The sequence below is a fragment of the Trachurus japonicus genome, chromosome 16 (assembly GCF_045865225.1).
Source record: "Trachurus japonicus isolate A0001 chromosome 16, Traja_1.0".
NCBI lineage: Eukaryota > Metazoa > Chordata > Actinopteri > Carangiformes > Carangidae > Trachurus > Trachurus japonicus.
This window is the reverse complement of record NC_140922.1, coordinates 8029602-8043379: the sequence shown is the minus strand read 5'-3', so window position 1 is coordinate 8043379 and position 13778 is coordinate 8029602. Positions and strand designations below refer to the sequence as shown.

Genomic DNA, 13778 nt, shown 5'->3' with positions numbered 1-13778 from the left:
TACGAGGAGTTATGGTTTCCACTCGACCGCTGTAAGTGGTGCTCTAATAATTAGATGCTGATTGCTTTTATTTATCATTTTCCATTTGTGAACAAGTTGTGGAGAGAGATGATTCATCCCGTCCTTTTCAAGTCGCTGTGGAGGAGGCGGGTGTGTGACCAGAAGCTGCTTGGTTTGATCCCAGGAGCAGCAGGATGAATCAGGGTGGGGAGAATGAAACGGCAACACTTGCCTCTCTCTCTTCATTATCGCCATTGAGATGCCCTGGAGCAAGGCACTTAAACCCCAGCTGCCCCAGTGAGGCTGCTCAGTGGCCGGCAGATAGGGCTGTGTGTGTGTTAGCCTGGCTCTCCGTGATATGGTCCTGTGCTCTGTGGATTCTGGCACCGTTTGGCTCGTAGTCTGACCCTGAAGATATCAGGACTGAGACTAACAATTATTTTCATGATTGATTAATCTCTAGAATCTTCTCACTCGATTTACTTATTGTTTAGTCTTTAAACTGACACAACATAGTGAAAAATGCTCACCAGAGTTTCCCAGAGCCGTCCTCTAATGTCTGCTCCAAAGCCCACAGATATTTCATTTAGTATCAGATGGCCAGGAGGGAAATAGATCTGATTCTGCAGTAGTTAATTTCTTTTTTCATTTCATTTGGTTCTGGAGAAGAATCTAATTTAATTTGAATAAAACTCAAACCCAAACGCAAATGTGAAAAAAAAGGTATTTTATTGCCTTATTGTAATTTGGCCAGTGTAGGCTGACACCATGGTTGTAGAGATGGTTGATACAAGTACATTCAGCTTTACAACAGGAACACGGCCCTCAGACGGCTCAGCCCTCACCCGACTGTGAAAAGCAATTACTTGAAGCTCTCTATGTGATCTGTATAAGTTTTTATCTCATTAATACAGCGAGATGTGTGACGTGTCCTGGGCCTTGTAAAGGGAGACGCTGCCCGAAGCATTTCCACTAATCACATTCCCACCCCCCTCTTCCTGTCCGTTCAGGTGCTGGGCCTCCGGCTGACCGGACCGTGGTGATCGAGGAGTACAGGTTCCTGTCTCAGAAGCTGTTTGCAGCCGTGTCCGTCTTCGCCGGCCTCGGCATCCTGCTCGGCATCGTCTGTCTCACCTTCAACATCTACAACGGGAACGTTCGGTAAGTTCTCACCAAGACTGAACCATAATGAACGCATGCTCATCGCTTCATCCCCAGACCCAGATTAATAAGCCGCAGAGTGATTGGTCGATTGAAAATGAATAGCCAACTAGTTTGAGATCAATTGTGAATTAATTAATTTCCAAGCAAAACTATCAATTACTAAATGGTTCTCTAGCTTCTCTAGTGTAAGAATTTGCCATTTTTCTTGGTTTTATAGTTAATCTAATATCACTGATTGGTTGATTCGACAAAAGAAGACCTTTAATGATGTTTTGAAGAAGCCTAGTGATTTGTAACGGTTATTTGTCACTGTTTTCCAATGCTGTACAGACAAAATAATTCATAACTGGCAGATGAATCAATAGGTGATTGCTGGTTGTAGCTCTGGTATTCATCACTCATTGTATTCAAACATTGTGAAGTGCATGTGCTGTGGTATAGCGTCAATACAGGATCGATTCTGGTTTTGTTTTTCCTCTCTACATGTCTGTCCTTGTGAAAGACATTAGTGACGAGTGAGCAGAGTTCTTGTGAAAAGTTAAATGGGGCACCAGTGACATGAAGGTCACATGTCCAGCTCAGCATAGAGTGAATGGAAGTGATGTAATGTTGAAATCTTCCCATCTCTTCAGGTAAATGGAGAGGCTGAGCGGTGTTACTGCCATGTTTAGCGACTACAAAGTGTAGTGATTTGGGTGTGGCTGTCTGTGAGCTAGCAGCTGGTTTAATTGTCACTGCTTAAGCATGGCCCTAGACCAAATGCAAATAGACTTGCTTTAAAGAGTGCCTTTTGATCTGGGATTTCCAAGCTTAATACATGTCTGTGAACCAAGCGCAGCATATCTCTGATGTCTTTTTAACATAGTATTTTCACGTTGGACCCGGGTCAAAGTGATTTAAAATCCTGTATAAGTCCACAAGCTTATCAGTTTTACAGGAAACTGGAGAGGTTTGTTGCTTTGTGGACGCTCAGGACCCTCCTATTGCTTTGATTGTATTTGAATCATAATTTCACCTGTTTTTACAAAACAAGTTTGCCACCCACGGCCTTGTTAGAGTGCAAAAAACTACATCACCGATCCACCTTCAAAACAAGAAAATGTCAAATGCAATCACAGCCTTAAAGGAGCAACCCTCTGGAAACAGAAACACTCTGACTCTGTTTAAATATCAGCTCTAGTTAGTCTGCCCATGTGATGTTTTGATGTCTATGCAGCTACAGCAAAGTTTTATTGGGGAATAACCTCCAGCTATCAATAATGTCAACAGAAAATATTGAATTTTAGTCACTGGGGCCGTTTCACACCTGTACTTCACTTCATTTGGTCCAGAACAGCAGAAAAGTTATATCGGATTTTAGTTCTGCTCTGATTTCGGTTCACACTGGCTTTCTGCAAACAAGCCAGGAGCCAAACACATGATCATCCTCATCCTCATCCTCATCCTTCATCCTTCCTTCATCGGCGCTACATGAACCTATATGGGGTAATCAAGCTCCGGTGACTCACAGCAGGTCATGCAGCACTTTAAAGCTTCTTATGCTCATTATTATGTTGTCTGGGGTCACAAATGCCAACTGATTATAAGCATTATTAGGGCGTATTACTGTGGGATGAGCATGCCAGGCACTTTTTAAAGTACACGGAGTTGGGCATAAGAACAGGAGACCACATTTTTAACAGCTTTTATTTAACGGCCACATGGCATGTGTGAATATACATTGACTCGAGAAATCACTTCTCAGATTTCTACTTAATAAGGTAATTACATCCACTATTAGTGGATACTCTTATCCCAAAACAATTCAATTGTGATTCAATTATAAATAATTCAGTTACAACACCAATTTTGCTTGGATATGAATGAGCTCCTTAGAGAGCTAATGGTTTAAATTGCAGCTCTGACCTGGTGCATTATTAAAGATATTAGTGTTGTTAGCCCAAAGCAGCTACATTAATGCACTGTTTAATTTAAAGTGACCATCTGTTTGGGCACACTTCTCAAGAGCTAGTAAGTACGTAGGTAATGTGTGTTGCTAACATTGTACTGACAGACACACACACAGTTTCCTCTTGTAGCGGCATCTTACACATCTTGTGTACAGATGTGCTTTTTGTCTGGCTCTTCACTTCAGCCCCTTCAGTGCCTTCAGTGGAACCGCCTCTACCGTGTTTTTGTCTGTCACATGAAGTACCAGGGTTACAGCAGTACACTGTGAAGGAGACTGTGAAGGGCATACAATGGAATTTTATGAATCAATATCGGAGATCGCTTTGAATCGAAGAATCAATTTCTCTCAACCCATGCCTGAAATTGCCTGGTTGTAACATTACAGACCACAACCAAAGCCTCTCCCTTACAATCAGTCTCAAGCTAGTTGTTTGACAGCTTTCCACCCAGCTCACGCAAACCAGATCTTCAGCCAAACAAAATGTGAAAACCACCTTGAAGTTGTCGTTCCCAACCGGTAGACCGGGGCCCACTGGTGGCTCATGAAAGTATAGCAAAAGGGCCAACAATTCAAACAGCTCAATTTTTGGAGCAAAAATAAAAACATAAATGTTCTTACATTCTTCTTTAAAGCCCCAGTATGTAACTTATTTGGCTTTTTATTAGCAAAAATCTAATATTGCTTTCATAAATACGTATTTCACTGAAGTCGAATCACACCCGCATACAAAGCTTTCTCGTACCTTAGAATGAGTTTACAAATACATAAGTGGGCGACGCACAGAACCTCGGCTGCCATGTTGTATCGCCATTTTTTACGTTCAGTGGCAGCGTGACCGTAGGTAACCACAGAAACTCACCGGAGCTGTCAGCACTGATGTTGCATTCAGGTGCAGTCAGGCACCTGAATGAAGCCATAGGCAAACCAACTGGATGTCATTTTACTCAAGGAGAGAAAGACGGTAAAACGTGGGTCAGCTACGACATCACCATGACAACATATTGTCACGCCTGTATTGTTTTGCCTCGTGCTGGCAGACCACTTGTTTACATAGAGGCTTGTTTATCCTGTTAGATGCAGCGTCTGTTGTCTCTCTGACGTCTGCCCGATTTCACGTGAATGCAACATCAAGAATACGTTCCGATACGCAACCACACCGCTAGATGGGGAGAATTCCTACATATTATACCTTTAAAAACATTTAACCTGTTTTTCTCTTATTTTTATTATCAGTTACTGTGATAATCAGCTGTTTTGCGGTGTTACCACTTCGTACACTTGTTCACCATCTCGGTTTGACTACACCGGTGGCAGTATCAGAAATATAGCTGGTGGTTAGCAACTGGAAAAATTGAAAAGGAAAGAAAGTCAAGATACAGATGGTGATTCGACAAGTGCCCTCTCCCCACCCCAGATGTGTGCTGCCAACATTTCTTAGATTTTCAAGTGAGCCACGAGGTGGAAAAGGTTGGGAGCCACTGCCCTAAAGCATCTGGTGCCTCAGCCTCACACATCCAAACAGTCATTCAGGGAGAAACCATGCCAGATTTTCAGGAGCTTCATTCGACCACAAATCAAACAGCGGCAAGACACGGTGCATAATGAGGGAAGAAAGAAACACTTCACCTCAGAAAAAAACACTCCTGCAGCGCAACCAACATCATGTATTCATGGTATGTAACAGCATTAAAGGGTTTCCAGAGGTTCCAAAGGTTGGACCGGGGCCACGTTGCCTGTGTGAATGCATGTACATGTTAATGTGCGCTCGTACGCAGGCAGCAGCACCAGCGTGTGGCTGTACAGTAAATAAGACGCGTGGCCGCAGGGCAACACAAGGGCAGGTCACCGGGATGAAAGGATAAAAGAGGAGCAGTGGGAGGCTGCGGAGCTGGGTGGGTGGGCAGGTGGGTGTCACACTGTTATGGATTATACCAAACAAAGGAGTCTGAGAATATTATAGTACAGTCATTGTTTCTAATAGAGCAGGTAAATGAACACATTGTCACAACTCCAAACAGGAATCACTGCTATTTTTTTTTTCTTATTATGCTAATTACTTTGGGCTTTATTATCCTTTAAGCTCCTGTCTGCACTTTCATATACAACACTGTGTTAAAACATGATTAGCACAGACACGCCTCAGCGCATTGGCAACTTTCATCTAATGTCAGAAATGTAGGCAGAGAAATGTGGATGATAAGGAGCTTAGGGCATCCACAATTAATTGTTGCCACCAATGCGAGATGATACAGTGTCTGAGGTTAAATAAAGAAAAAAAAACAACTTTTAATGGAATTCACTCAGGTAGCCGAGGTTTCATCTTGTCGAGTTTTTCGAGGTATCCATCTTTGACATCTCTCTCACAGTGGAGGAGAAGGGAGCAGAAAACTATATTTGAAAAATTTCAGCAGCGACTTGTCTCTGCAAGAAACAGTGTCACAGCTACTGTGGATAATCCACAGACCTCGCTGTCAGTGTCAGCAGTCTGCAGCTGACCACAGTCGCTCTCCTCCACCACTGCGGTCAAGGCTGAAATATCTTCATAACACTGGGTTGAAACTGTCATCAAATTTTGTGCAGACATTCAGTCTTGAGACGAGGAATCTACAAACTTCATGTCCATTCCTTAACCTCTCATCTGCTGTCATCATTAGGTCATATTTACAACTAATGAGATTCTCATCAGCTTTAGAAATGTATTTTGAATTAGTGGTAATAAGGAAATGTTAAAGGGATAGTTCAACATTTTGACAAATTGGCCCATTGCCATAATCCCTATAGTTTCAGGAGTAGGTTCGTTACCTTTAATTGTCGGTACAAGCTATTTTTAGAATGGCGGAGCAGAGCCGCGAGCTGCTCAGAGCTACACTATGGAGGCTCATGGAATTTCTTGGTTTCCCTCGTCAAACTCATCAGATACACAATCCAACAACTCCAAAACACTCTCTTGGACAAGTTGTGACCTGCACATTCACCACACTATGAGATAATAACGGAACGTTATGAGACACAGTTGTTTTTGAGGCAAATGCAGAGACTGTCCCGACTGGAACGCGCATCAGTGGTTTTGCATGTATTTACCTCAAAAACAACTCTGTCTTGTAATGTTCTGTTATTATCTCATAGTGTGGTGAATGTGCAGGTCACAACTTGTCCACGAGAGAGTTTTGGAGTTGTTGGATTGAGTATTTGATGAGTTTTGATATAGCTATGCAGCTCGCGGCTCTGCTCCGCCGGTCTGAATATAGCTTGCAGCGGCAATTAAAGGTAATGAACCTACTCCTAAAACTACTTATGCCAAAATGTTGAACTATTCCTTTAACACACACCTTACAGTTGTGTGCCAAATCCAACTATAGAAAAAAATGTTTTAATTAGTGAGTGTACAAAAGAATAATTACACTTGATGGGTTTTATACTATACTGCAACACATGCTATTAGAGTTGGGCCAAGTTAATTTTACAAACTTAAAGCAAAAACATCATTCTTAAAATGAAACTCTTGTGCTCTGTGTTGTTCTCCAGGATCTCTCTGCAGCTGTTTCACCACCACCCACAGTTCACTTTATTTATTTTCAAGCTGTGAGCAGCTCCCCCATTTCCTTAGCGAGCTGCATCGTGGATGGATAATATCCATCAACAGCACACATACAGTAAAATCTACAATTTAGTATGCATAATGTCTGGTGTGAGTATACTTCATTTTGTCAGTTTTAAAAATATGAAAGCACTGAAAACCTTAGAATTAGTATATAATATACATTTGGGATGCCACATATGTCAGCTTGTACGTCTGAGTTAGAAATATTTGGTATTATTGACATGGGTTATTGCTTCAACCTTGCTGAAAACAACAACAAACATCCCAGATGTGAACACTTGATGTTGGCAAGAATAGCTACAGCTGCACCGCCGCTGACAACAATATGAAAACCCAATATTAACACTTCAGCTATCCGTTCAGCTCATTCAAAACGAGCTACGCACTGTTTACACCTGTTCTCATTTCGTAATGAGCTGCTATAAACGATTTAACGCAACAAAGGAAGCTAGTTTAGGCTGTTTATCTGGTGTGACCTCAGTGTTAGCACAAGGGCTAACCACCTTTGGAATAATGCACGCACGCTGCCAAGTTGGAATAAGTGTTGTTTTTTCCCGTTCGCTGGTGTTAGCGTTGAGCTCAAGGCACAGCTGCAGAGAGCAGAGCTGCTCGCGTGACTGCGGCCTCTCAGTCTCGTTACCAAACAATAAGTCGGTATTAAAGCAGCTGACAGCATGATCAGTGAGATTATCCAGAGGAATCAGCATATTGTGTCTGAGCATGTTTTGGTATCGCTGCCAATTCATAATTAATTAGGACAGAGCTCACCTGCTGCTGGGCTCCTCAAAATGGAGCAAAACTGTCCTGCACCTTTTGATTTGATGTTTCTGTTCCTGCTGAAATATCCACCGCACAATTTCCTGTCTCTATGTCTCTAGGTGAAAACAAATACAAGCAGATATAAGTGGAACCTGCAATAGACTCTTCACAGAAGACGGGAACTTGCCTCCTGTCAACACTGATTAGATTAATGACTGTCAATCACACATCAAAGTGCTCAAGGAAGAGTGCTGTTCCATATTAGGACCTTTTTTTTCACCCCGAGTTATGAAACACAGCCAGCTGTCTGAACCACCAAATACAGATGATAAAATTTCCATTAAAAACAAACAAGAGAACAATTAAACAGCCACTGATTGCATTTCAGAGAGCTGACAGCAGACCAATCAACACAATTAATGCCTGTTTACTCGGAAACTTATCTGATGTACCTTGAAGCAGAATCGTAAATTATGAGTGTTTTTCTAAACATCTTTTTTTTTCCCCGTTTGTTTATTTATTCTGCCTCCATGTGCTCCTGTTTCAGCTACATCCAGAACTCCCAGCCGTACCTGAACAACATGACGGCGGTGGGCTGTATGATGGCTCTGGCTGCAGTCTTCCCTCTGGGGATCGATGGTCACCACGTCCACAGATCACAGTTCCCTGTCGTCTGCCAGGTAACAGGAGACAGAGTCAGACAGAGGGGAGGCAGGAGGCTGAGGATTGTCTGCAAATATTTGATTTCACTGATTTGATGCTGGTACTCAAACAGTAGTTTTTTTCTTTTTTGTTTGTGTTTTTACGAATCCTGTATGGAAAAGAAACTTATAATGCGATAGAATCCCAAGTAGATGAAATAAAAGCCTTCATATTTCATGACGTATCTTTTGACATAATTAGCTCAGATGTTGCAGTATCACCTTCTTGAGGCCTCCGACACTGTCTCATATTGTGTATATTGAGACTCTTTTTAATTCAAGTGATGCAGCATTTACACTGAGTGAAATATAAACCCATATTTTTTTTATGGCTGCTGCATTCCCTTATGTATTCCCCCAGCATCCTCTTATATACACCTCTTTGAAAACTGTGGAATCTCCACTAAATTTTTGAAAACTAGATAAAGCACTACGTGTTCATTTCTACCAAGGGGCGTGTATTGGCAAGAATGTGGCGATACGATACGTATCACGATACAGGGGCAACGATATTATATATTGCGATTAGGCTTGTCACGATACCATAATTTCAGTAGTCGATACAAATACCAGTAAATTTCCTCGATTCTCGATACTTATTCGATACCATGATAAAAAAAAATAGATACAAAAAAGAGGATCCTTGTGCTATGTGGTACCTCATGTTTAAATGAGCTCAAACTTGTGGTGTACACCGAGCAGTTGGAGCAGCTCGAGGTCCGACTTGGTTTTTCTTTTTTGACTGTGCTAAATCAGCTAGCAGTTGAGCATGGGATGAGCCACAGAACTGTACTCTCGCGTGATTTCATCGTCCCGTTGAGGCCGAGGAGTCAGTGGCTGAATGACTGCTGCCAATCATCAGTCAGAGTTTTAAATGCATCACATAAACGAACCACCGCCATGAATGTTAGCATGTAAATTTTCAATAAAAGATCGATACAGTGCTTTGAAATATCGCTACAGTATTGTGAAACGAAATATCGCGATATTTCAGTGTATCGATATTTTCTTGCACCCCTAGTTTCTACTGACTTAAGCCATTTGCAGGCACCTGAATTATAAATTGAGCTCAGTTTAAGTCTGGCTTTACGTGGCCTCACTCAGCCTAACGTCCACCTGTTCATCCTGGATAATCTACTAAATGTGGAGACTCTGGGTTCACCAACAGAAGCAGTTACTATATATTGTAAATGAAATTAAATCTTCATATGAAGGGATGTTCAAGTTGAAATGCAAATAATGTGATCACATAACTAGAACAGAATCAGTACAAAACGAATACTTTAAAACTAACATTAATATTAAGCCTTGAAGCTAAAGCTGTGAATAATTGTGCTGATTATTATGTTTATAATGAAGGAGTGTATTTTTGAACATTTCCTAGTGATGAACAAACGATCCAGAATATGTTAAAAGTAATTTCAAACTTTCACTGTATTACATTTATAATCAAGGGAGTTGATTAACAGTGGACAGTGGAGGATGGACAAGAGAGGGATTAAGTTTTTATTATCACAAAACTGCCTGATGTTATTCTGAGCTGCAAGGGAACAAGAGTGTGAAAGCATCAGCGCTGTCAGGAAATAATCACTGTGCAGTTTCACCGCTGTAATTGTCATTTTGAATTTATTTATTTTATCCAGGCGGGGTAGCAGCGCTTGTTTTACAGTCACTCCGCATTTCACAAGTGAACTCAGAGTGGGCCACGGCTCCACAACCTGCCTTATATTCCTGTTATACATATATATACAAGCCAATCTTAACTTTGGCTCATTCACTTTTTAGTTGTCTTACTTTGAATTTACCTTCCATATACACCTGTTGAGTCACATTGAAGAACATGTATTCTTCTCATCCTGCTGCACACAAATGAAGGTGTCTGTCAAAGAGTAGGAGCTAAAGCCAACACTAGTCTTGTTGTGTTGTACAGGCCTCAGGTCATTGAGAGTTAAGGCACAATCCAAAAGTTTCATGTTCCTGTCAACAGCCTACACCTCTCTGCTCCCACACCAACATCCACTCCTTGTGTTTGATTTGCTGCACTGCTGGACTTTGCAGTTATTTTATTTCATTTCTTTTAAAAAAAAAATACTTTTTACACTTTGCAGTTACAGCTGTCGGTTTCTGTACAACCCCACCCTGCTGTGAAATTGCGTTCCTTCTTAAAGCAAAACACACATCAAGGTGTCGTGACGCCTTGACAGTCTCGGATGTTGCTGCCGGTGTCGAGCAAGGCGCGTGTGAACCAGATCAACAGTGTTTACGGGTTTTTGATCACACACACTTTGTGGGTGACAGATGATCAAAGTTTAGACTTTAGACATAATTCACCGTTGGAGTGGATCTAGTTTGTCTGGTGGTGCAGCCTTGATTTGCAGCGTGCTGGAGCCGCGTCCGGGCGATGGGATCCCGGCTCTAATGAGGACTCGGAGTACTTCTCTGTCACCCATGTTGAATCTTTGTGTTGCGGAGGCGAGAGGGAGATTTCCATTTCTGTCACTTCTGTGCTCTTTGTCCTCGTCCAGTTATTCTCTCTCTCTCTCTCTCTCGTTCTTTGTTCTGTCTCCCTCTGCCTCTGACCTTCTCCTCTGGATGGATTTTTTCCTCTTTCTCCATCTCCCCAAACTCATATTATCTCTTTCCTGCTCGCTCTCTGAATCTCACCTCATCACCTATCTTTTCTCTCTGTTACCTTCTCTCCCCTCTGCTGTTGCCCCCCACCCCCGCCCCTCCAGCTCCCCTCACCCCTCCTAAACTCATCCATCTATCTGTGTCTTCTCTCCCTCCCCTTTCTCACCTCTCTCTCTTGCAAAACCTGTAACTCTCCCTGTGTTTCCCTTCTCTCTCCTCTCACCCCTCTTTTCTTCCATCTCACCTCTCTTGTTTCTTTTCACTTCCTGTCCTCCCTTCTACCCCCATCCGCATCTCTTTTCTCTTTTTCATCTCACCTCCCTTTTCGGCCTCTCTTGTTCCTCTCCTCATCTCACTCCCCCTATACTTCCCTTTCTTATCCTTTACCTCACTCCTCTCTTATGTTCTCCTTCTCTCATGACCACCATCATTCTTATCATTTATCAATTATTCTTTTCTCCACATCCTTTTTCTCTACTCTATTTATCATCTCTGCTCTCATCTCCTCTCCGATCTCATCTCTGCCCTTATTTCAGTTCTTCTCTTCTCTTATCTCATATAATTTCATTTTTGTTCTTATCTCATTTAATCTCTTATCTCATAGATACATATATTTATATAAACTTCATTTCTGTGTCGTCTCTCCAGCTCAATGGATGAGATAGGTACATACATACTGCATGTGTTTTTGTTTTGTTTTGTTTATTATTGTTGGTTTCTTCAAGAAAGCACCAGTAAATGCAAAAGACTTTGTTTTAATTGTTTCAGGGAGATTTTTTTTTTTTTTTTTTTTTTTTACACAAAAACATCCCTCAACTGAAGTTTCCTTCAATTATCATTCTGTGCTCAGAGCAATAACCTTTAATGAACTGCCAGTTGTGCATGGTTTGTGCATCCATGTGTGTTATCTGTTATTCATGATTTGTGCCCACAAATAGACACATATCTGCTTATAACCACTTTGATTGAAAGTGGGTTTTTTTATATTTCTGATAAGTGCTGAACAAGGGCACTATGAGTAAAGTAGGTCCTGATGTGTTTAGAAGATGATGCGTTTAATTTTGCACCAACTGCACACCTGAAGCTAAATCTACAGCCCTGGATAAAGATTGAATTGTAACCCTCCTCTCCTCTCCTCTCCTCTCCTCTCCTCCTCTCTCCTCTCCTCTCTGTCTCTTCTCTCCTCTCCTCCTCTCTCCCCTCCTCTCCTCCAGTTCCGCCTGTGGCTCCTCGGCCTCGGCTTCAGCCTGGCGTACGGCAGCATGTTCACCAAGATCTGGTGGGTCCACACCCTCTTCACAAAGAAGGACGAGAAGAAGGAGAAGAAGAAGGTAAGGAGGACGAGCGTGAAGGAGGGAGGGAGCGAGGGATAAGCCTCTCAGCGGTCTCGGGGGAGTAGAGAAAGGATGGGAGAGGGAGGCCAGGCCGTGCAGCATGTGTGGCGCTGGCTGATAAAAAAAAGTTAGAAACTTTGCAGGCTTCCCAGTAACATAAGCTTATAAGAGGCCGGCTCGGCATCATTCAGTGTGGCGGGGTTGTAGCCAGACTGTGAGGAGGAGGGTTTTGGACACACACTGACATAGATACTGTACTTCACACAAGCACGTGTACCTACACACATGCATGGAAACATGCAGATAATACCAAATTTGGGGCATGCCGCTGACGCCAACGTCATCAACTTTATTTGCATGCTGGCGTGTGTGTTTATGTGTGTGTGTGCCTCCTCTTGAAGATAGTGTATCCTGGAGCCAGCAAGATACTGCCAGTCTGCGATGTGTTGTGGGAATTTCTAAGACCTAATCAGAAGAATAAGAGATTAAGCCATTTATGGAATATTTATGAATATGGATGAGTATTAAAGTTCTATGCAGAAATCCAACCTTCGGGGGGTTTATTATTTGAGCCAAAGCACAACGAATCGGGTTGACTTTCAACTCTCTTCATGTCCACAGAAGGGCAATTTGCCAGAGAGCTCGGCGTAAGTATTTAAAGAAACTTTCACAAACGGAGGGGAGAATGAGCGCTTTTCAAATCAGTTTTCATGCAACTCAAGTGAAGAGGCGCCCAAGACTGTGTAATGTGTTTTTTTCGTCTTTATTTTATTTCTAGCTTTTAGTCATTGTACGCTTGAATAGCTGCTACTATGTTGGAGGTGCTGGGAGTAAGCCGGCGTGGTCGAATCAAAAAAAAGAAATGAAATAAAATAATAATGATGTGTGGAAAGACAAGGGAGAGAGGGGGGGGGGGGGGGGGGGGTTCTGCTGCTTGTTTTCAGTTACGGGTGCATTGCTTCCATTACAGCTCAGGTTACGAGTAATGGAGTTGATATCAGTCACACTGGAAACTGTCCACACACAAGCCGTGTCATCTCAGTGTGTATGAATGATGAATTCAGGTGGCGGTGTAAATATAGCCGCCGCACCTCCCTGTGTGTGGACTGCAGACACACACACACACACACACTGACTCCCACCGCTCCTAAAATATACTCGGACACACACACACACTTGTGCACACACTCAGGAATGACACAGAGAGACAATTCGTGCCCAGTCATCCAGAAATCACAAGGACGCCTGTCGTATTATTTGTCTTGGTTGTTTGTCTTTGTTTGTGGACTGGCTCATGATGCCCTTGGACCGTGATGACTATTCTGTATCTGTGCTTTTGTGTGTGTGTGTGTGTGTGTGTGTGTGTGTGTGTGTGTGTGTGTGTGTGTGTGTGTATGTGTGTGTGTCTTTTCTCTATCCCAGCAACACTTGGAGCCATGGAAACTCTACGCAACAGTTGGAGTGCTGCTGGCCATCGACTTCCTGTCACTCATGATTTGGCAGATTGTGGATCCTCTGCACATTACGGTCGAGGTAGAGCATGAGAGACAGATGAGATCATTTGTGTTTCATCACCCATTTGCAGAGAGCGAGCAGCCGCTGTCATCAGTCAATAATGCAGTAATGAGACACTGAGC

The 13778-nt window shown here is 42.5% G+C and overlaps 1 protein-coding gene across 3 annotated transcripts in view; it reads left to right on the top strand.

Annotated features, from left to right (window-relative positions):
* gabbr1a (gamma-aminobutyric acid (GABA) B receptor, 1a) overlaps positions 1-13778 on the top strand; it is a 90409-nt gene that overhangs the window by 56809 nt on the left and 19822 nt on the right. For all 3 annotated transcript variants that reach the window (XM_085801067.1, XM_085801068.1, XM_085801069.1), the window contains 4 exons: positions 1011-1161; positions 8023-8155; positions 12022-12138; positions 13564-13674. In XM_085801067.1, the coding sequence (XP_085657193.1) occupies positions 1011-1161; positions 8023-8155; positions 12022-12138; positions 13564-13674 (512 nt within the window). The remainder of the gene's footprint in view (positions 1-1010; positions 1162-8022; positions 8156-12021; positions 12139-13563; positions 13675-13778) is intronic.